The 20,009-nt window shown below is 43.6% G+C and overlaps 10 protein-coding genes across 10 annotated transcripts; 5 read left to right on the top strand and 5 right to left on the bottom strand.

The window, feature by feature from the left end:
- Positions 1 to 32: 32 nt before the first annotated feature.
- EAE97_010104 (uncharacterized protein) lies at positions 33 to 2,079 on the bottom strand. Its single transcript, XM_038880619.1, has 4 exons — positions 1,769 to 2,079; positions 671 to 745; positions 424 to 603; positions 33 to 367 (listed from the first exon to the last, which is right to left on the bottom strand). Exons 2-4 carry the CDS (start codon positions 723 to 725, stop codon positions 267 to 269), a joined length of 336 nt encoding a protein of 111 aa, XP_038728665.1. The 5' UTR covers positions 726 to 745; positions 1,769 to 2,079; the 3' UTR covers positions 33 to 266.
- Positions 838 to 1,314, top strand: EAE97_010105 (uncharacterized protein; the record flags this gene model as incomplete). Its single annotated transcript, XM_038880620.1, has 1 exon — positions 838 to 1,314. The coding sequence occupies one exon, from the start codon at positions 838 to 840 to the stop codon at positions 1,312 to 1,314; it is 477 nt and encodes a 158-aa protein (XP_038728666.1).
- Positions 2,080 to 2,574: 495 nt separating the features above from the next.
- On the top strand, positions 2,575 to 4,088 carry EAE97_010103 (uncharacterized protein). Its single transcript, XM_038880618.1, has 2 exons — positions 2,575 to 2,901; positions 2,957 to 4,088. The coding sequence occupies exons 1-2, from the start codon at positions 2,608 to 2,610 to the stop codon at positions 4,001 to 4,003; spliced, it is 1,341 nt and encodes a 446-aa protein (XP_038728664.1). The 5' UTR covers positions 2,575 to 2,607; the 3' UTR covers positions 4,004 to 4,088.
- A 911-nt stretch (positions 4,089 to 4,999) lies between these two features.
- On the bottom strand, positions 5,000 to 8,446 carry EAE97_010102 (uncharacterized protein; the record flags this gene model as incomplete). Its single annotated transcript, XM_038880617.1, has 8 exons — positions 5,000 to 5,478; positions 5,529 to 5,564; positions 5,614 to 5,915; positions 5,964 to 6,199; positions 6,253 to 6,818; positions 6,879 to 7,167; positions 7,217 to 8,025; positions 8,077 to 8,446. The coding sequence occupies 8 exons, from the start codon at positions 8,444 to 8,446 to the stop codon at positions 5,000 to 5,002; spliced, it is 3,087 nt and encodes a 1,028-aa protein (XP_038728663.1).
- An 803-nt stretch (positions 8,447 to 9,249) lies between these two features.
- EAE97_010101 (uncharacterized protein) lies at positions 9,250 to 10,033 on the bottom strand (the record flags this gene model as incomplete). Its single annotated transcript, XM_038880616.1, has 5 exons — positions 9,250 to 9,339; positions 9,402 to 9,486; positions 9,548 to 9,595; positions 9,728 to 9,955; positions 10,014 to 10,033. The coding sequence occupies 5 exons, from the start codon at positions 10,031 to 10,033 to the stop codon at positions 9,250 to 9,252; spliced, it is 471 nt and encodes a 156-aa protein (XP_038728662.1).
- Positions 10,034 to 10,535: 502 nt separating this feature from the next.
- Positions 10,536 to 11,916, top strand: EAE97_010100 (uncharacterized protein; the record flags this gene model as incomplete). The annotated part of the gene is made up of 3 exons (XM_038880615.1): positions 10,536 to 11,040; positions 11,090 to 11,733; positions 11,788 to 11,916. The coding sequence occupies 3 exons, from the start codon at positions 10,536 to 10,538 to the stop codon at positions 11,914 to 11,916; spliced, it is 1,278 nt and encodes a 425-aa protein (XP_038728661.1).
- A 362-nt stretch (positions 11,917 to 12,278) lies between these two features.
- On the top strand, positions 12,279 to 13,028 carry EAE97_010099 (uncharacterized protein; the record flags this gene model as incomplete). Its single annotated transcript, XM_038880614.1, has 1 exon — positions 12,279 to 13,028. One exon carries the CDS (start codon positions 12,279 to 12,281, stop codon positions 13,026 to 13,028), a length of 750 nt encoding a protein of 249 aa, XP_038728660.1.
- Positions 13,029 to 13,150: 122 nt separating this feature from the next.
- EAE97_010098 (uncharacterized protein) lies at positions 13,151 to 13,810 on the bottom strand. Its single transcript, XM_038880613.1, has 3 exons — positions 13,711 to 13,810; positions 13,560 to 13,658; positions 13,151 to 13,507 (listed from the first exon to the last, which is right to left on the bottom strand). The coding sequence occupies exons 1-3, from the start codon at positions 13,721 to 13,723 to the stop codon at positions 13,470 to 13,472; spliced, it is 150 nt and encodes a 49-aa protein (XP_038728659.1). The 5' UTR covers positions 13,724 to 13,810; the 3' UTR covers positions 13,151 to 13,469.
- Positions 13,811 to 13,973: 163 nt separating this feature from the next.
- Positions 13,974 to 18,040, top strand: EAE97_010097 (uncharacterized protein). The gene is made up of 2 exons (XM_038880612.1): positions 13,974 to 17,453; positions 17,504 to 18,040. The coding sequence occupies exons 1-2, from the start codon at positions 14,333 to 14,335 to the stop codon at positions 17,602 to 17,604; spliced, it is 3,222 nt and encodes a 1,073-aa protein (XP_038728658.1). The 5' UTR covers positions 13,974 to 14,332; the 3' UTR covers positions 17,605 to 18,040.
- Positions 18,041 to 19,344: 1,304 nt separating this feature from the next.
- EAE97_010096 (uncharacterized protein) lies at positions 19,345 to 19,878 on the bottom strand (the record flags this gene model as incomplete). The annotated part of the gene is made up of 1 exon (XM_038880611.1): positions 19,345 to 19,878. The coding sequence occupies one exon, from the start codon at positions 19,876 to 19,878 to the stop codon at positions 19,345 to 19,347; it is 534 nt and encodes a 177-aa protein (XP_038728657.1).
- Positions 19,879 to 20,009: the final 131 nt, after the last annotated feature.

The raw sequence follows: 20,009 nt of genomic DNA, 5'->3' as shown, positions 1-20,009 counted from the left end.
GAGTTTTGGGAGTTGGGAGCCAAAGGGTCTGGAAAGTGGAGTGCTCTTTGTATGTCTAGAAATACATTGCATATAATGACAATTGTGGCCTCTATGGTCACGACATATACCTATTTTGCTTTGTGTCAATCTGTCTGTAAAACATCCTCGCTATACATGTCACCCTTTAGCCCTCTCATTACCGGCCTCGACGTCCTATATTTACATATCCACTTTTCCGCCCCTAAGTCTCATTGTCTTCAGGAACCAATGTATCCTCAGACAACCTAGTCCTTACACGTCTTCCCGTCAATAGTAACGTTCTTGCCATTCGGCATCTTGATCGTATCATTATCTCCTCGTTCTGTATCTTCGTGAATGTTTAACTCTGTAATCTGTTAGCTTGATTTTTGATCCCTCCATCATGTGAAGATTTTGACCTACTGTATTTTTCATCCCCCTCTGCTTTCTGTCCCTGCACCACATTTCGCCTCAAAAATTGCGCAACATCTTCTGCATGCGCAATGGCAGCTACAGATTCTGGTGATTCGGGAGCGAGAGATCGGTTGGCGAGGAAAGTGCTTCGGGCTTGTTTGCGCGCGGAAGTGAGGACCGCGATATCTTCTATGAAGGGGTTAGATACTAGTTACTCTTGCAATTGTCGTTGTGAGATGGACAGGAAACCACGAACCATTGAATGCGACTCGAGTCGCACGAAGCAGATGTCTGTAGGCTGCTAAGGCCATGGCTTTTGATGTCTGGAAAACTACATATCATATTTGGTCAGTATACTTCTATCCTTTGACAAAATTAAACGACAGCGATATATCTTTTTGTCGGTCTTCCTTTTAGGCGATGATGACTACCCCAAAAAGCAATTTCCAATGGAACTGTGCCACACCCTGCTTTGTGTCGAAAACCAGGCATCCTACGACTTCTATCTATGGATCAGATAAGATAGATGAAAGGAGGTCAACAGGACTACGCGATGCAGACTATAGTGCAGCCTTCGAAACCATGGGGGTTAGGAGATGCTTTGGAAAGATAAACGAGGCATATAGCCAGGTTGATAACATAAGAAGGACATTCCCAACTACTTGGGTATATTTAGGCAATAAGGGCTGCAGTGAAACTGCAACTTCCCCAGGGCCTTTCACATTACCCATAGCATGGAACAGCGGCACGATAGACAGTGGAATTCAAAGACAAGGCAACCGCCGGAATCTTAGCACAAGAGATAACTCGCCTAGAAAACCAACTCGCCGAGAAAAGACTATGTTTGAGGCTATTTGTAGAATGTATATGAGCCCCAAGAAAAGCTTCCAACGACCTTGAAGAGCAGGAATTCACGTCTACGGCACCCAGCCCGGTTTCTCAGGCCTTTCACACCACAATATAGCGCGAGACATACGAAGGCGCATGCACAACTTGCTCAAGTCATCCATCTGAAAGCCCAAATTTGCATTCAAGAAGCTCAACTCCTCAAGCAGAATGCGAATTCGTTGAAAAACACAATGAAAATGAATCGTGCTTCCCAATGAATTGTCAAGCAACATCAAGCCATTCAGCAGACGTCGAAAGCTTTGAGAAATCTAGTCCAACTATGGGTACTGGAGAGCCCCAAGCCATACCGCTCACAACTTGGGCAGACCTTGATGAAGAAGTGCGTCCAAAACGCGCCCGAAAATAGTTTGAAAAAAAAAAAGAGAACTCGAAGAAAGTGAAAACAACAGTCGAGAACAAAAGCAGAAGCAGGAGAAGGAGAAGAGACCTGAGCTGAATTACGCACCTTAAAAGCTTTGGCGGGAGTTCGTTAAGCAGAGTCTACGGCTACAAACGAGAGCGAGGAGAGAACTAAGGTTGATCAAATACTAGCGGGACACTAAAAAGATTGGCCTCAATGAGAATTATCTTCTATGAGAATGGGAAACTAAATTCAAACACTGTGAGGAGGATGAAAAGACTGGAATCTCTGTTAAGAATCGCAAGGAAAGTGATGCAGCGTGATCTCAATACGGCGCAGGAATTCCGTTCAAGCACATTAATAAAGATCTCTTGGTGAAAGACTTTGGGCTGCTTAGCTAAGCATTCCTTTAGTACACCAGGTACATCAGACCGACCTGTTGAAGTGGCCCTGAATATTCGACGCAGGGTGTCATATTCAAATAGTCTATATGGTTTTCAATACAATCAATCAAGCCACTTTTCTAATTCTTTTTGAACTAAGATCTGAGAATAACATGTAGTTTGACAATGATGTTGCTGGGAGAGCGCCCTCGGCCGTAGCCAATAATATACACCAAATTTGTAAACTTCTATTCGTGCATCTAGAGCGTTGAAATAAGTCCAAAGAATTGACACACATTGGAAAAGAAGCTGAGTAAGTATGAAGTTTTGGACATTAGCACCAAATTTTCATGAGAATGATTTAAGACCAAATTCTGGGTTCTACTTGGATATTGAATGCGAAGATCTTACATGATTGAAGTCGCAGGCAAGTGTTATCTACAAGCGGCTGCGCGGCATAAAATAAGGGCGGTGAATTTAGCGAACAATTTTTTCGATCCTAGCATTCTAGCCTTTTCTTTCTCCCCTCCAACTTGTAAATAAAGCATTCAATAATTAAAAATGGCGTCCCATACTCAAGTCGCTTTACCTCTTCCTGTCCTTCCAGAAGGATGGTCCGCCGAGAAGGATTTCAACGCCGTTGGTAGCGTTTCTGCTGCAACTCAACGAAGCCTTGAGCCTGTTGGTCCTCACTTTCTCGCTCACGCCCGCAGAGCTCGTCACAAGCGTACCTTCTCTGAGGATGACCGTCTCGAAGCCCAGAACAACGTCAAGAAAGTCGAAGATGATGACCTTGGCGAGATTAGCGAAGCTGAAGACCCAATGATGTTGTCCAGAGATGCTAAGGACTGGAAGGTAAATTCAAATATCTGCCAACCCCACTATACTTTTGCTAATACTCAATTAATAGAACCAAGATCACTATGCCGTTCTCGGTCTCAGCAAATACAGATACAAGGCTACAGAAGATCAAATCAAGAAGGCACACAGAAAGAAGGTCTTGAAGCATCACCCTGATAAGAGAGCTGCCACCGGTGCCACCGAAGATGACAACTTCTTCAAGTGCATTCAAAAGGCCACCGATCTCCTCCTCGATCCTGTCAAGCGTCGCCAATTTGATTCCGTTGATGAAGCCGCCGATGTTGCACCACCATCCAAAAAAGACCAAAAGGACCAGAAACTCTTTTACAAGAAGTGGAACTCATGTTTCAAGGCCGAGGGTCGTTTCTCCAAGGTTCAGCCAGTCCCCAAATTTGGTGATATCAACAGCTCCAAGGAGGAGGTCGAGAATTTCTACAACTTCTTCTACAACTTCGATTCATGGAGATCGTTTGAATACCAAGATGAGGATGTTCCAGATGATAACGAGAACCGTGATCAAAAAAGACACATGGAGCGTAAGAACAACAACGCACGTAAGAAGAAGAAGACCGAGGACTCTGCTCGTCTAAGAAAGTTGTTGGATGACGCTTCCGCTGCTGATGAGCGTATCAAGCGTTTCAGACAAGAAGCAAGCAAGGAGAAGAACAAGAAGAAGTTCGAGAGAGAGGAAGCTGAGGCCAAGGCCAAGGCTGAGAAGGAAGCTCAAAAATTGGCCGCCGAGAAGGAAGCCAAGGAAGCCGAGGAGAAGGCTAAGGCCGACAAGGAGCAAGGAAAGAAGGCTAAGGAAGCCGCTAAGGCAGCTGTCAAGAAGAACAGACGTATCTTGAAGGGCAGTGTCAAGGATGCCAACTACTTTGTCGGAAGTGGAGATGCACCAGCATCTGCTATTGACGGTGTCTTGAACGATGTTGAGTTGGTTCAAGGTAAGATCGATCCCGATGAGTGCGCTGCTTTAGCTGGCAAGCTCAACGGCTTGAAGATCGCCGATGAGATCAAGAGTGTCTGGAGCGAGGAGGTCAAGAGATTGGTTGGTGCTGGTAAGCTCAAGGAGGGTGATGCCAAGAACCTTGCTTAGAGTTTAGAATCTTGTACTTGTACATGATGGGGCGTAGTGGTAGAATAATTAGATATAGAATGAAACTTCATGACCTTTCTAGCGATTTGCGACTTATCTCCTGTGGTTGTATGTACTTGTACGTGCTATACATTTTACAACTCTGCATTAAGGGGCGAATCAACCGAGGTAACTACTTCTCAGAATCTTCATATTATCGTAATCCCAGCTTACACCAATATTTCAAATGAAATCTCTGTGAATATTCCCTTTCCCCTCATTTTTTGGTGTATGCCTGATGCACAATATACTCCTATAATATCATTTTCTCCTGAACTAAATTTTCCCCTCCCAAAGTCTCTCAACATTCATATAGTGGCGTCTACATCAAACACACCCTCGCTTACATCATATCATATTGTGCATATCACCATCGGATTTCACATAGGCAGCAAGATTGATGTTTATCAATTTTCAATCAGCAGCTAGATAACTAAAGAACCAAGGAAATAAAGAAAAGGAGCGAGCGAGCGACTTTATCCTGCCTGTCACACATTTTGGTCAAATCAATAACTAAAATGCAACGAATGTAGCTTGATGTGACCCTTCCACTCACTGTCCATTTGATGCCTAGATATATCTTGGGCTTTTCCTGACGTCGTGATATCGCAATTTATAAGAGAGAAATGGTAAAAATTGCTTGTGAGCATAATAGATACTTTCGACCATTGTCGTGAATTCGTGGAATTAGAAAAGGAAAACTTGAGGAGATGATGATGTGGAGAGCGACTGGTGGCTTTTTTTGAGAGAGGGTTCGGTTTTGAAGTGTGGGGATTGGGATAAATGAAGTGCATTGCATGAACTGCGTAAGCTTGCTGAATCGAAAGAAGCGAAATTGCGTGGTTTGGAGGACTGAAAATGCAAGAAGATGATCGTATGAGAGATTTGCGGGAATGAAACCGTGTAGGGCGGGATCTAAGGCTGCTTCCATAGCAAATTTCGGCAGACTGTCAGATCTTAAAATGGATCTCGTTCATCGATATCTGAGCCTTTGCTGTCCCTGTCCATATATTCTTGAGTCCCAAATTTCAATAACTCGTCAATGTCGTCGGAAAGCTCGCTGTCAGAAGGCTCATTCACGATGTGATCATCATGGATATGGGACGGAGGTTCAGGCTCGGCTTCCCAGGCTTTATAAAGTTGTTGGAAATGGGGTTCGAGAGCAGCACGAAGATTAATTTTGAACTTTGAATTAACTCTTCTTGCATTGTGACGAGTTCCAGAGGCGGTATGTTGTTCGAGAACATCAATAAATTCTTGCTTGATGATTCTGAGACTGTCATCGAAACTCTCCTCGAATTTTTCAGGAAGCTCTTGACAAGCTTCTTGAAAAGCCTCAAGCATTTTAACGGATGCACTGTGATACATAGCTAGACCACCATCTCCTTTGAGATGGGTCTTGTGGGCTTCTTTGTTGTGCTCGTAGGTCCCAGTCCCTAGATAGTATTTAGTAATGGGCGTTCTACGATAAATAAGGCTAGCATACCCTTCCGATCACCACATTCCCGATAGATTTCTTTCCCTAGGTGACGTCAGACACAACTAGTTTACAAGAAATAGCACTAGCTTACATGTGTCTTCACACTCTGTCTTAATAATTCGCCAAATGTCCTTAGCAGAAACATCGAAGCCATCAAATACGACACCAGCAGTTTGCTTGAGCCGACGTCGATGTGCCAAGATGCTATCTTTGACATTCTCAAAGCTATCTCGGATGGATGGTGAGATATCATCAGCTGCACTCAAGGTCAAGTCAGTGAATTCGGCGATGAGGGTGTCGACACGCTCGTCATACGGCTTTCTCAGCGCAGGCAGCTTTTTGTGAAAAGTCTCATTCCACAAAACTAACAAGTGCTTCAAGAACGCGTTGTTTCTTCTAATTGTTAGTAGAGGTACACAAAGTAACGACAACTCAACATACAATTGCTCATTCCAATCGAAGTCTTTGCTAGCACGGACCGAGATCCAAACCCCCATTCTCTTGTTGATTGCACGATGAGTATTCCATGCGATTGGTCTTTGTATCCACTCTCTGAGGACTAGCTGCTTCTGTTCTTTATACGCCTTTCTGACGATAATCTCAAATTGAGGATATAAATCATCTGCGAGAAGCTTTTCTATCGCATTGGCGGTGTCTACATTAAGTTTCTCAAATTCCTTTTGGTTCAAAGTTAGATAATAAAATTCTAAATGGGTTGTGATATTTATACCTGTTCTAGAGCTCCGTACATCTCATCGAGTTTTGTTTCAACGACTGCTCGCTCATCCGATTTCATTTTGAAGTCTGCAATCGTATCAGCCGACCACATATCGAGTAGTGCTGCAGCATTTGCGACTCCCTCGTTGAATGTACGAGAATTGTGCAGTCGGGTCTTCCATGTCTTAGCTATCAGAGCATCTCTAAATGTGGGAATACCAGTATCAGCTTTTGTAAAAAATCCACAAGCAAGAGCTTCGCCTTCTTGACCACTGCACAAATCTAAGAATGCCTTTGCAGAAACACAAAAGATTTGCAAGGGTCTTGAAGCATCCTGCTCTCCAAGTTCCTTTCTACCAGTCTCGAATTCTTCTGTGATTGCTGCTATCTGTATATCATTCCTGTTCTTGATGCATTTCGCTTTTATTCGGGCCTGATTATTTGCTAGGCTGCTTTCTATGCTTTCTTTCTTCGTCTGCAAAGACCAAAGTTGGTTTGAATAACTGTTAACTTCCATCTGAAGGTTTTGACGAGCATTTTGAGCCTGAGAGAGAGTATCATTTGGCAGTGCAGCCTCAACTAAAACTTTGTAAGAATTCAACACAACCATAAATTTACAGTGAAAATTAAGAAACATACCGCTTTCATCGCGTTTGCGCTTTTGTCTGGATGCTACCCGACCACTAGAACTTTTGCTGATCACTCCAGTCAACTTGGCAATGTTTTTGACTCCCTTTTCGCGTTTTGAAACGAGCACTTTCAATCGCTCTTCGATGTCCTTGAGTTGATCCTCTTCAGCCTGAATGGCATTGAGATCTGGTGCGAGTTTCTCACCCAAGTCTGGATGATCTGTGATGTAGCGCCGCACCTTCAAGGAGTCATCAATCTTGCTAACGACAAAGAAAAGTGAATCTGCGGTGAAGAGACCCTATGAAAGAGTTAGTAAATATGCTCAGTGAGAAATGATTGTTACATACATCAAACTGCATGTCCCGCTTCTGTATCGAATTGAGAATCACATGTGCGCCTTTGTCACTTCCAGCTCTTACACTGGGGGCGACAACACAAGAAATGTCGAGGTTTTTCATGTGGTTTCGAGCAATAGCATTTCTGGCTGCACTGGTGTCATGAACACCTGGGAGATCGACAAACACGATGCCAGCCTTGAGAATAGGGGCCTTTATGAAAAGCTTTACGACCTTCACAAGAGGCCACAAAGAATGACCGACACCTCCATCTTTTGTTTTGCTAGTGTCAATAAATGGTTTTATAGAAGCCGCGAATTCTTTCACATTATCCTTGGTTATGGTGCGCTTCTTATCCATCAGAAGCTGAGCACTGGTTGTTGCTAGAAGCTTGTCAACAGAGGTTTTTGCCCAGTCGTCGAGAGTTTTGAGTTCTGCAAAGACACACTTGTACTTTGAAACCGTATTTTGCATTCTCTGCATTATCTCTGTGTCTGGCTCTTCTCCTTCCTCTCCTTCCTCTCCTTCCTCCTCTCCAACTCCCAAATTCCATGCAGCCATGTCTTCGTAGAGCTCTTCCAACTCTTGTTGAATTTCTGATTTGCTGACTCCATCAATAGTGGCACTGTACATGCGCTCTGGATCCTCTGAATTGTTATAGGAGATTTCGACGATGACGGCAGTTGATGCGACTTCATCACTGACTGGGAGAAGATCCTCTTCGCCAAGGAGGGCATTGATAACAGAAGACTTGCCGGCTCCACTACCTCCGAGAAAGCCAATGTGGATTTGGCATTCTCTCCTCTCTTTGTAAACTTGGGCTATGGTCCACATCAGCAACAGATCATAAGAATTGAAGATCAAGAACTTACAATGTCTGTCTATTCTATGCTTGACAGCGGGTATATTGTCTTGGTATTCTTTTAAGATCTGAGTTGCTGCTTGTATGAATGTGTTGCTCTGCTCAGCTGCATCCTCCAAGATCTTTACAGCCTGCACACGGGGAAGCCCAGAAAGATCACTTTCCCATCGGGCTTTAGGTCTGGTTGCTGAATTCGCAGCTTTCTGAGACGATAGAGCAGCGAGTGACTTGCCGATCGTCTTCTTTGCTACGAACTTGGTGGAAGCGGGCTTCTTTGTTGGAGTCCTGACTGGCGGCTTCTCATTATCACTGTCAGACATCGAGTCGCCCTGGAAAGATTGAGATGAGCAAGGTTCCTTCTTGATTATTTTGTCTGCCATCGCGATTTATGTCAAGTAGAAACCTGAATTTGAGAACATGGGGTGTGAAAATATTGGATAGGGGATCGTATCAGCACACCTTATGATAGTGTATATGAGTGGTTTGCAGAATTTAAAAGGATTGTAAGTGGAAGAGGGAAGATGAGGGGTACTAGAGTGAATCGGACTCTATTGAGATATTATGGAGAACCGCTAAGGGTGAAGGTGGGACCTTCAAGACTCAATGGGGACTTCAAAGGTGAGCAAATGATGATGTTATGTGAGCGTGCAAAGGGAGAAGTGTCGTTAGATGATGAGAATCTAATCAGGTATGGAATTTGGCAAATTCACTGATAATCAATAGCGAACAACGCCTGGCCTGCACTTGTAATAGTTTGGATAAAGCGATTGTATATCTTCGAATAGAAAAGATGAGATGAAATTGCTAGATCGAGGCTGTCGAGTCGAAAGATAGAGATAAAATGGTGAATAACCGATCATGGGAGGAGCAGCGTTTTGATACAAATGCGGGGTAGTGAATAAAATGCAAAAACGCAAACGACCGAAGCAAACGACTGAAACAAACAACTGTTATGTTTCTACAAGTTGTAGGCTCGCTGTGCTGGAAATATTGTGCATATGTTGAGAGGCTTTTACTAACCTTTTTGAAGGGATAGCTTGATTGTGAACTCTGAGGAAAGTATCCGATCTACAAGTTTTGGCGACTTTCAACTAATATCAGATGCATTTGATTTATCAACACTATGTACATGCATTCCTTGATGGCGCTTTGCCCCCATAGATCCCGATGCTACATGAATAACTCATGGGCCGTAGTGTGCGTAAATTTGTCTTTTACGTAGATGCACAGGGGTTTCGCCTGCGGGGGTATCTGGAATAACCTTCTCGATTTTCTATGCACGACCCATATGATTAGTCGCTGGCTCTTCGTCGTAAATTTTGTGAAAAGACATACCAGATTATCAAATACACATTTATTAAGCTTCCACTCCTGTGGTCGACATTGCCATAGTTGCTGGTTGTTGTTATCGAGACATTTCCTGAAACATTATTAGATATGACTAATTCCATCACATCCGGAGTTCATAGAGTGTAACTTACCAATGTTTCCTGAACTCCTCAAGGCAGTGTTTGTTCATATCTTCAATTCTATGATTGGCGATTAGCCTAGAGTTCTACTGGTAAAATTGAAGTATCCAGCCAAGATTTGCTCTAAATCCCAAGCCCCTTCATTGATATATGAAGGTCCACATCTGCAACCTCTTAAGGAGTAGCACTTACACGCTCCTCGCACATCTGGTAACTCTTCGACCCTCCTTCAAACAATCAATCTCTCCCTTTCCAGGATTGTCATTCTTGCATTGCATGAAATCGTCATTGTATGGTCTGCATCTTGCGCCGATAAAGAAACTCGCGGACAATAATGGCGCCGAACTGCTACCAATCTCTGTGACGGGCGGAATATCCGCAGGTAATGGGGTAGTGTCAATCAAGACTTGCTGATTGAATCTGTGATCGCGGTTAGTATCAGGTAAAAGTGTGGTAATTTGCAAGTCCTAAAACATACCTGGGTTGACGGGCAGCCATTTTGAAATATGTTGTGAGGAGATATTGGGTTCGCAAAGCCCGTAATTGAGTGTTTGGGAGGTTCAATGCAGTATGAAGCTTTAAGGTCAAGTCAAAAACGCGGAAGTTGATTGGCTCATCAGCCGACCTCTCAGCAATCGCGACCGATCAAAAGAGCTTCATCCTGACAACGAATTTACGTTCCAGCAAAATAAGAATTCAATTCACTCTCTATACCTCTCACCCTGTGAAAAATATTGTATCAGCTTCAACATTGAACAGTATCTCGCCAACTAATTTCTATTGTTCATGTTTTAGCTTAGAAAAACTAAATTGCCGCAACGTATATCCGATAAAATATTCCAGTCCCAATAATATATTATCAAGCGCGTTCGCAAGGTCAACATTTTCTTAAGTAGCTGCAATTATCCACTGTGCCACGATTTCCTCGAGGCTACTTGCATCTTCCCTCATTGATTCTATTCCGGCACTTCTACATTCCCGGACGCATAGAAGAACAGCTATGTTTGGAAGTACTTTCGGTCAAAGCCAGCCAGCTGGCGGAGGTTTATTCGGGTCAACAAATACCGCACAACCTTCAGGTGGTTTATTTGGGTCTACAAATACCGCGCAAAAGCCAGGAGGATTGTTTGGCTCGACTACAACTACAGGAGCTCAAAATCAGGGAGGAGGGCTCTTCGGCGGCGCAGGGCAAAATACTCAACAAAATCAACAACAGACTGGCGGACTCTTCGGTGGAAGCACTCAACAGAACCAACCTCAAGCGGGAGGATTATTTGGAGCAAATGCACAACAGCCGCAGCAGCAACAACAACCGGGAGGTTTATTCTCTGGACAGACTATGGGAGCGCAGCAGCAAGCGGCCCAGCAGCAGCAAAACACAATCCTGGGAGGATCACAGCAACAGACTGGTTTATTTGGGCAGACTCAATCGTCGCAAGCTTTGGGCCAGTCACAAGGACAATTTGGAAATTCTTTGTTTACAAATACAAGTGCACTGAAACCTCGTACGTACCTATCGAGACTCATTCAAAGCGCGAACTAATTTTGATGTAGGAGAAAAGAGTGTGATAGATCAGATTGAAACAGTTGTGGGTAAATGGGATACAGGAAGCAAGGACTGTGCCTTCCAATATTTCTTCTATAATAACGTTGGTGTGGACGAAGCACCATTCTATCAACCACAACCCAACGAAGACCCAAGAGCTTGGGAAGAAGCCCTTTCGAAAAAGCCAGGACCTGGATATATTCCAGTCGCATGTATCGGTTTCCAAATGATGGGCGACAGAATCAAAGCTCAGCAAAATCATCTTGCAGCATTCAATACTCGGTTACATAGTATCAATGCTAGTTTATCGAACCTACTTCAAAATCACGACACGAGAACGAGTATACGGGCCATGGATGCGAGGAGGAAACATGTCGTCTTGAAACAACGATGCATAGCATTGGCGACTAAAGTGCAGGTCCTAAGAAACAGAGGCTATGCTCTTAGTGGAGACGAGGAGGACCTGAAAGCTAAACTTATTAAGATAGAAAAGGGGGCTAGCGATCCAGCATTGGGTGCCAGAGCAGAAGAGATTTGGGCTCGAATGATCAACGTTCAAGAGCGAGGTCGGTTATTGAGGACGGAACTGGAGAAGGTTGGGCAAGAAAATGGAGAGATTTTGGACGACACCATGACCGCGCGATGCAAGAAGGTAATTGACACAGTTTCTACCGAAGTAATGATATGATGCTGACTCACAAAATAGATTCTCGAAGACTATCAAACTCAATTAGCACATTTAAAAAAGGAGTTGGATAGGGTACACAAGGATTATGTCGAATGGGAAAAAGAGCAGCCACCACAAATAGCAGCGAGGACAAGATTTGGCCGATGATTGATGCGAAATACCCATGGTTAATTTGATCGGAAGTGCTTTAGACTTCATGGAGTTGGTTGGGATGTAAAAAAAGGATAGACATTGTATAATATGGAAGCTTAATTACAGACTAAAAGTAGTAATTTCTCTTTCACTTCCATTTGATCGCAAATAACTGCCTATAATGTATTGATTTTGAAAGTTAGGCTTATGCACATGTCATAATTACGCCCTTATCATTTCTCTCCATAGGGCCAAGTGACTCATAGCCTAAGATCAACCTCCTATAAAGATAAGAGACCACATTTGATGTCGGAATTCAAAAGCCTTCATCTGTACTATCAAGCGACCAATTGATTTTCGCAAACTTTTCATTCAAAATGACACCACCCCCAATCCCATCCGTCTCCTTCTACCCCGCCGACTTCGAGACCTCCTTCCCGACCGTCTCCCCAAATGCCCCTCCCTTCCCCTCATTGACTCCCCTTTCCCACACCACAAATCGCATTTCCCTCGTTCCGCTCTCTGCAGATCACATCCCGGACCTCTGGAAACACGTCGGCGGGGCGGAAAAATATATGCTCTACAAACATATGCCCAGCGGACCCTTTAACACCATTGAAGACTTCACAGCATATCTCACGTGGCTTATTAATTACTCCGAATCTAGCTTCGTTAGTTGGGCAATCATCTTACCAAGTGGAGAAGCCGTGGGAATTATAAGTCTGTTGAATATTGTACCAGATCAGAGGAGAATTGAGGTTGGGCATGTTTTATTCTCGAAGATACTGCAGAGGACCACAGAGGCAACAGAAGCTTGTTTTGTTTTGATGGATTATTGTTTCAAGTTGGGGTATGAGAGAGTAGAGTGGAAATGCAATGCGGAGAATATGGGAAGTAAGAGGGCGGCGGAGAGATTGGGGTTTGTAGCGGAGGGGCTTTTCAGGAGACACATGGTCGTCAGGGGACGGAGGAGGGATAGTTGGTATGCGAGTGTGATTTTGGATGAGTGGGAGGGGGTTAGGGAGGCGCTAGTGGAGTGGTTGGAGCTGGAGAATTTTGATGAGAAAGGGGGGCAGAAGAGGAAGGTGGAAGAGATTAGGGAGAAGTTGCTGAGGAAGTTCGACTAGAGAGCCGGTAGAGGGGCGAGACTGGTGCTGGTGGGAGAAGAGGAGAAGAGGGCGAGAACTTCTTTTTCATGTAGACTTGACTTGATAGATGCATAGAAACATGATCTTGTATGACGTATCTAGTAGCAGTATTCCGGATATTACAAAAAGCGTTTTTGTTCATGTGTAACTTCGTTTTGATAGCCTCTTTTATCTTTGGCTGCAATGCCTTGAAGAGCGGAGTTACGTTTCTAGAGCTCTCCAGAGTATATTTATGATCCCCTCTCGATCCTCGCGATTTTTACTCTCTAGCACGAAAGAGATATATGTGATAATGCCAGCAATTCATATATGCAGCGTTTGCACATTATATCCATGCATATTTCCATCCTATTGTACACCTCCTCGATCTTCTCATGCGCTTATGTTGTACAGGTCATGATGCATTATTCGTTTGCAATCCTAGATGAGGTTTTGAATGCTCTTGACGGCGAAAGGTGCTATCGGAAAGTCAGTACAGATAGGGTACTAATAGAAAAGAGTAAAACATACAAAGATAAAGAAGAATAGACCATGTAATGACTCGTTGCACGGTGAGGGTAGCTTCTTCCTCTTGAGCCTTAAGCTCGGCTGCCGATGGTGGTGGTGGTGCTAAGATTGAAGTTAGAAAAGTTCGCAGATATGCTTTAGAGATTTCACCTACGTCCCCCGAACATTTTTGTGGTATAAAATGGTAGATGTGTTGAAGTATTAAGGTCGACGATGAGTTGATGTTTTACACACTACAATTATGAATTTTAATCTTTCTTTCCGTCACATTTGCTTACTACTTCCATGTGCGTAATTAGAACATTTAAGGTTTCTTGGTACACTAAACCGAAAACGGGTTCGTGGCTCATCAATCACTGTTTTGAGTGAATCTTATTCGGCTTGACTGAACTTATCTTGTCATGAATCCTTATCCCGCCTCTAGTTCTATCATATTAGAAAAAAAAGTTACTAGTTGCATAACCATTAGATTTCATATATAATAGACTCATCTCTCATCTTGTCGTTCATTTATACTCCCTGTCGTTTTCCTGTATTGTTCATAAATCTCATATCTCACTCATATCTGATACTATCTCTATCATCTTATCTGAATGTGGGGTTTATGACAGTCGGTGCACTCACAATCCTAGCTGTTCCTAATATTTCCGGACCCCTCCCCAGAATTTAACTTTCGTACAGCTCACTCCTAAATCCACCGATTCTCTTTCTTAATAAGTTTCGCAACCAAACCTTCAGGTTCAAGAGCTTCGCGGATTTCTGCAAACTCAAGAACAATGGTTGCCTCAAGTCTTGCACTTCGTGCTCGATTTGCTCGAGTGGCGCTTCAATCGAGAAGTCCTTCTTTGAGAAGCTCAACCATCACACGACCATGGAGCTCTGGTCAATCTCCATGTTCTGCCACTGTTCTGAAGCCAATTGGACGACGAACTTTCTACAAAAGCTCTGCAAAGGATGAGACAATCAACTCGCCTTCGACTTTAAGTTCCAGGGGAGTGTATGCTCCGTTGGACACCTTTGCGCGCCGACATATTGGCCCCGATGCGGATTCTACAGAACAAATGTTGAAAGCTTTGGATCCGCCAGTCAAGAATTTGGACGAGTTTGTGGAGCAAGTTTTACCTCGCGACATTTTGTCTTCTAAAGATCTCAAAATCGACGCCAAATCAGAATCGTCACAAGAAGGGTTCACAGAATCTCAATTGCTTGCAAGACTAAAGTCGATTGCGTCCGAAAATACTATTATGCGAAGTTATATTGGATGTGGATATGCCGGAACCCGAGTTCCGGAGGTTATCAAGAGAAATGTGTTGGAAAGTCCAGGATGGTACACTAGCTACACGCCATATCAACCTGAGATTAGTCAAGGTCGGTTAGAATCGCTTTTAAACTTCCAAACACTTGTCTCCGATTTGACGGCTTTACCAATCTCCAATGCCTCGCTACTCGATGAATCCACCGCCGCTGCCGAGGCTATGACCTTGTCAATGAATGCCCTTCCACTTGCTAGGCAGAAAAACAAGAATAAGACATTTTTTGTTAGTCATTTAGTCCACCCACAGACGTTAGCAGTTTTACATAGCCGAGCAGATGGATTTGATATAAAGATTGAAGTTGGAGATGTTCTTGCAGATGGTGGGGCTCGTCTCAAGGAACTTGGCAATGATCTTATTGGAGCTTTGGTACAATACCCTGATACCGAGGGTGGCGTTGAAGACTTCCGTGGCTTAGCAGATGTCATTCATGCTCAAGGCGCAACTTTCAGTGTTGCTACTGATCTCTTAGCTCTTACTGTCCTCACACCGCCTGGTGAGTTTGGTGCCGATATTGCTTTCGGAAATGCTCAGCGTTTTGGTGTTCCATTTGGTTATGGTGGTCCACATGCCGCTTTCTTCGCGGTCAGTGACAAATACAAGAGGAAGATTCCTGGACGTCTCATTGGTGTGTCGAAAGATAGGCTGGGGGACAAGGCAATGAGATTGGCTTTGCAAACTAGAGAACAGCATATCCGCAGAGAAAAGGCTACTAGCAATGTGTGCACGGCTCAAGCATTATTGGCCAACATGAGTGCATTCTATGCAGTCTACCATGGTCCCGAAGGTCTCAAGGCTATTGCTAAGAGAGCTATCCAAGGAGCTCGATTTGTTCAGGATGGACTCAAGAGTCTTGGATTTGAGACCAACTCTAGAGGAACGGGCTCCGACGGAAAAGTTCTCTTTGACACGGTCGTGGTTGATGTTGGGCAAGGCAAATCTAATGAAGTCCTTAACTATGCCACCGAGACTTTCAAGATCAATCTAAGAAAGTTCGATGACAGCCGACTTGGTATCACTATTGACGAAACGGTTGACATTAAGGATCTCGAGGACATCATATCCGTATTCGCCAAGTTTTCCAAGACAGGATCGGGATCTTTTGAAAACACTACTGAGTTGCAAACTCCCTTTGATAGTTCGATTCCTGCAAAATTGAAGAGATCATCCCAATACCTGACTCATCCTGTCTTCAACACACACCACTCCGAAACCGAGATCCTTCGTTACATTCATCACCTCCAATCAAAGGACCTGTCCCTTACACATTCCATGATACCCTTGGGCTCCTGCACAATGAAGCTCAATGCTACTACCGAAATGGCTCCTGTCACATGGCCAGAATTCTCCTCAATTCATCCCTTTGTTCCTACTAATCAGGCAACTGGTTACAAGACTATGATCGATGAGCTTGAGGCTGATCTGGCTACTATCACTGGATTTGATGCAGTATCTCTGCAACCAAATTCAGGTGCACAGGGAGAATTTACCGGGTTACGTGTGATTCGCAAGTTCCAAGAACAACAGCCTGGGAAGAAGCGTGATATTTGCTTGATTCCTGTTTCTGCCCATGGTACCAACCCTGCATCAGCTGCTATGGCAGGTATGCGCGTTGTTACTGTAAAATGTGACATCAAGTCTGGTAACCTCGATATGGCAGATCTCAAAGCAAAATGTGAGAAATATAGCGAAGAACTTGGAGCTATTATGATCACATATCCAAGTACGTTTGGTGTTTTTGAGCCAGAAATCAAGGCTGCATGCGATCTTGTTCATCAACATGGAGGTCAAGTATATATGGACGGTGCCAACATGAATGCTCAAATTGGATTGTGTTCACCTGGGGAGATCGGTGCCGATGTATGCCATCTTAATCTCCACAAGACATTCTGTATTCCTCACGGTGGTGGTGGCCCAGGTGTTGGTCCAATTGGTGTTAAATCTCATTTGGCACCATTCCTACCTGGTCACCCATTGGTAAAGACTGGTGGTGAGAATGCCATAGCCCCCGTCAGCGGTGCTCCTTTCGGAAGTGCCAGTATCTTGCCAATTAGTTGGGCTTATGTAAAGATGATGGGCGGTAGAGGATTGACTCATGCTACCAAGATCACTCTTTTGAATGCCAACTATATCATGTCTCGTCTCCGACCTCACTACCCAATCCTATATACTAACGCCAATTCTCGTTGTGCTCACGAGTTCATCCTCGATGTTCGTGGTTTCAAAGAGTCGGCAGGTGTTGAGGCTATTGATATTGCCAAGCGTCTTCAGGATTATGGTTTCCATGCTCCAACTATGAGTTGGCCAGTCGCCAATACCCTTATGATTGAGCCCACTGAGTCTGAAAGCAAGGAAGAACTTGACCGCTTCATTGATGCATTGATATCAATCCGTAAAGAAATTCAAGCCGTGGAAGATGGCACCATTCCAAAGGCAGGCAACGTCTTGAAGAATTCGCCACATACTCAGAAGGATCTTCTTATTGGAGAATGGAATCGCCCATACACTCGAGAGCAGGCTGCATACCCATTGCCTTATCTCAAGGAGAAGAAATTCTGGCCATCCGTCACCAGATTGGATGATGGTAAGCTTCTCTGTATTCCTATGTAATTTTATTTGCTAACACACCTCCAGCCTACGGCGATACCAATCTCTTCTGTACATGCGGACCCGTGGAAGCAACTGAAGATGCTGAAAACGGTATCACTGGTGTTTCGGCTCCACAACCTACATAATTGCATTTTAGCATTTTGTTTTGCACATTTTAACATTTAGCGAGCATATGGTTAACTTTTTCTTTCAGGTGGGAAAGGAAAGGTTAATACCAAAAGGAATTTCAACATGAATAATTCAACATTGGGAGGAGTTGTGGGTATCTATCTATCATGTATTATGATATGATGTGATGTGATCATGACTTGGGATGCATAAGGCGTTTAAGAATATACAAACATATAGAGGGTTCTTTGGCTTCAACCGCCAGGAGGGGATTGGGACTCATGAATGGATGGATCCATAGATGGTTACTCAAAACGGTTTATATTTTGCTTTGATGTTTAAAGATCAATCACTTTTGATGAAGCGTGATTGTGTGGATGAATGGGGGAACTTTTTAGATAGGGATTGCGAAATATATAAGCAATGATATCTCGTACATTTCTGACTTTCACATGGAAGCATGTTCCTGCTTGATTTATCCTACTATGAGACATAGGATGTCTAAATGCAAGGTCTCAAAGTGAAATAAAACATTCATATTCCCAGTCACTATAAGTATGGGACTAGTGTCCCTCCTGCACACATTGAAAGTTTAAAAGATTCAGTACCTTTGGGGGAAGGAGGGCTAGCTTGTCATTTAGATCGCTCCACGTTATGGCCTGTGAAGTACGAAATTTGAATGCACATGCTTATAAAAATTTTTTAGTATGGAGTCGATAAAAATTCACAGGCAACGTCCTGCAATATTTCATCTATCTATCTATCTATCTATCTATCATCGGCAACCGGAAAGCGTTTGCTCTTCTTATAAGTGTTCGAGAAGAGACCATCTCTGATACACTGTTTGGAGAGGAGTTCAGATACAAAAAATGGGCGCTATTGTTGGATCAGTTCCATGATGTTTGAGGAATTTCGTTGTTGTTTTTCCGCTTGAATTTTGCGGTCGCTTCCGGAATGAGGATTAGATTGTATGTACCGTCAACCCTTTTTTCCAAAGATTCAACCAGTTGAAACTCTATTATTGTATTTATTTACTGGAGCGAGTCGTGGTAATATTCTAAAAGTCTCTCAAAAGTGTTTTGGTGCGTGTATGGTTTTAACGGGAGTGAAACGGTCGTGCTACCGGTTTCAAAATGTGTTGAAATTGTAATTTATTTATTGTCTTTAATCTTGATTCAACTTTTTGTAATCCATATCTTTCAAACCATCATTTTCATTATCGTCGCCAGCTTCCTCGCCAACCACCTCCACCGTGCCCTTCAAAAAGTTATCTTTCCGACAGTTGCTGCACAAGTTAAGCCATCAAAGCTCTGCCGTCTATGATCATAATCATGGCGTCGTGTCACGGCTATTCCAAGAAATGTGGACATTGGCTGCTTTGCACGCCTCAAATACCTCAGCACAGCGTTCATTACCTTCGACATTATGGATTTCCTTGTTGCACCAAATCACAGACCGCCCAAAGATGATTGAACGTAGTCCTGTGTATTGCGTATCCTTATTCTTCACAATTTCACAGATGAAATCGCTCAGCTCCCCTAGTTCAAGATCTTTATCGTTAATGAAGTGCCAAGATTTCTCTTAATAACAGGGATAAAGAAGAAGAATGCCACCCAAACATATTCGTTATTCATCTCAATGTGCAGTTTCTCAAGGGCAGGTGGAAGAATTTTCGAGATTGCTGTGGCGGAATGGGAGATACCATAATCGGCCGCGTCTGACTGAGAGGTGAACAGAAAATTAAGCGGCAGCCCAATTTATCTTAGATTGGTGAATGAATGAAGGTCAATGGACTGCCTTGGATCAAAAATAGGCTCATCGCCAGTGGTGTGGCCTTCGATGAAGAGTTCTTCAAGGCAATGTTCATGCGGTTTCAGAGCGTCGCTGAATTCTTTCGCTGATAAAACAAATCTATCTGGGCGACGAGAACTTTCGAACCGCCGATATTTACGAATCTCTGAAAGCGCAAGCTCGTAGCGGAAAGACTTTAGAGCCTTTGGCCACGATATAAACTTCATCAAGCCTCGATCTGTTGGCACCGTGTTGGTGAGGGATAAGGATGTAATGTTTGAGGTACTCGATCTATCGGGGCTATCCTGCATGAATAAATCCCAATCTCGAACGCCGGATAGAGCGAGTAGTTTCACGTCAGGGAACTCAAAAGATGAAAGGATTAACTCCTTGTACGTAACATTTTTAAGATCTCTTGTTTGCTTATCGATGTCGTCTCTTTCTGATATTTCAACTTCCAAGCAGTTCGTAAGAGACAAGAGTGCTCTGTTTCGGAACATTGTGTCCAATGCGCAATTTAGATGAAGATATGCAAGGGAGGGTCGCAGAAGTTGGACTACTGAAAATACGGATTCTTCTTGATTTGATCGATAAGTGATAGAAGCACCAACAACATAGGAACGTATCACTT

This window comes from Botrytis byssoidea (assembly GCF_014898295.1).
Source record: "Botrytis byssoidea strain MUCL 94 chromosome Unknown BBYS_025, whole genome shotgun sequence".
NCBI lineage: Eukaryota > Fungi > Ascomycota > Leotiomycetes > Helotiales > Sclerotiniaceae > Botrytis > Botrytis byssoidea.
This window is presented reverse-complemented; position numbering and strand designations above follow the sequence as displayed.

What these genes read in the sequence shown, in the direction of transcription:
- EAE97_010104 (XM_038880619.1), bottom strand. Translation starts at nt 725, where the DNA reads ATGGCCTTAGCAGCCTACAGACATCTGCTTCGTGCGACTCGAGTCGCA. An exon ending in GACTCGAGTCGCATTCAATG is followed by an intron (nt 604 to 670) that starts GTTCGTGGTTTC and finishes ACCCCTTCATAG; the next exon opens with AAGATATCGCGGTCCTCACT. An exon ending in AGAGGGGGATGAAAAATACA is followed by an intron (nt 368 to 423) that starts GTAGGTCAAAAT and finishes AACAGATTACAG; the next exon opens with AGTTAAACATTCACGAAGAT.
- EAE97_010103 (XM_038880618.1), top strand. Translation starts at nt 2,608, where the DNA reads ATGGCGTCCCATACTCAAGTCGCTTTACCTCTTCCTGTCCTTCCAGAA. An exon ending in GAGATGCTAAGGACTGGAAG is followed by an intron (nt 2,902 to 2,956) that starts GTAAATTCAAAT and finishes CTCAATTAATAG; the next exon opens with AACCAAGATCACTATGCCGT.
- EAE97_010098 (XM_038880613.1), bottom strand. An exon ending in GTCTATTCTTCTTTATCTTT is followed by an intron (nt 13,508 to 13,559) that starts GTATGTTTTACT and finishes ACTTTCCGATAG; the next exon opens with CACCTTTCGCCGTCAAGAGC.
- EAE97_010097 (XM_038880612.1), top strand. Translation starts at nt 14,333, where the DNA reads ATGGTTGCCTCAAGTCTTGCACTTCGTGCTCGATTTGCTCGAGTGGCG. An exon ending in CGTCACCAGATTGGATGATG is followed by an intron (nt 17,454 to 17,503) that starts GTAAGCTTCTCT and finishes ACACACCTCCAG; the next exon opens with CCTACGGCGATACCAATCTC.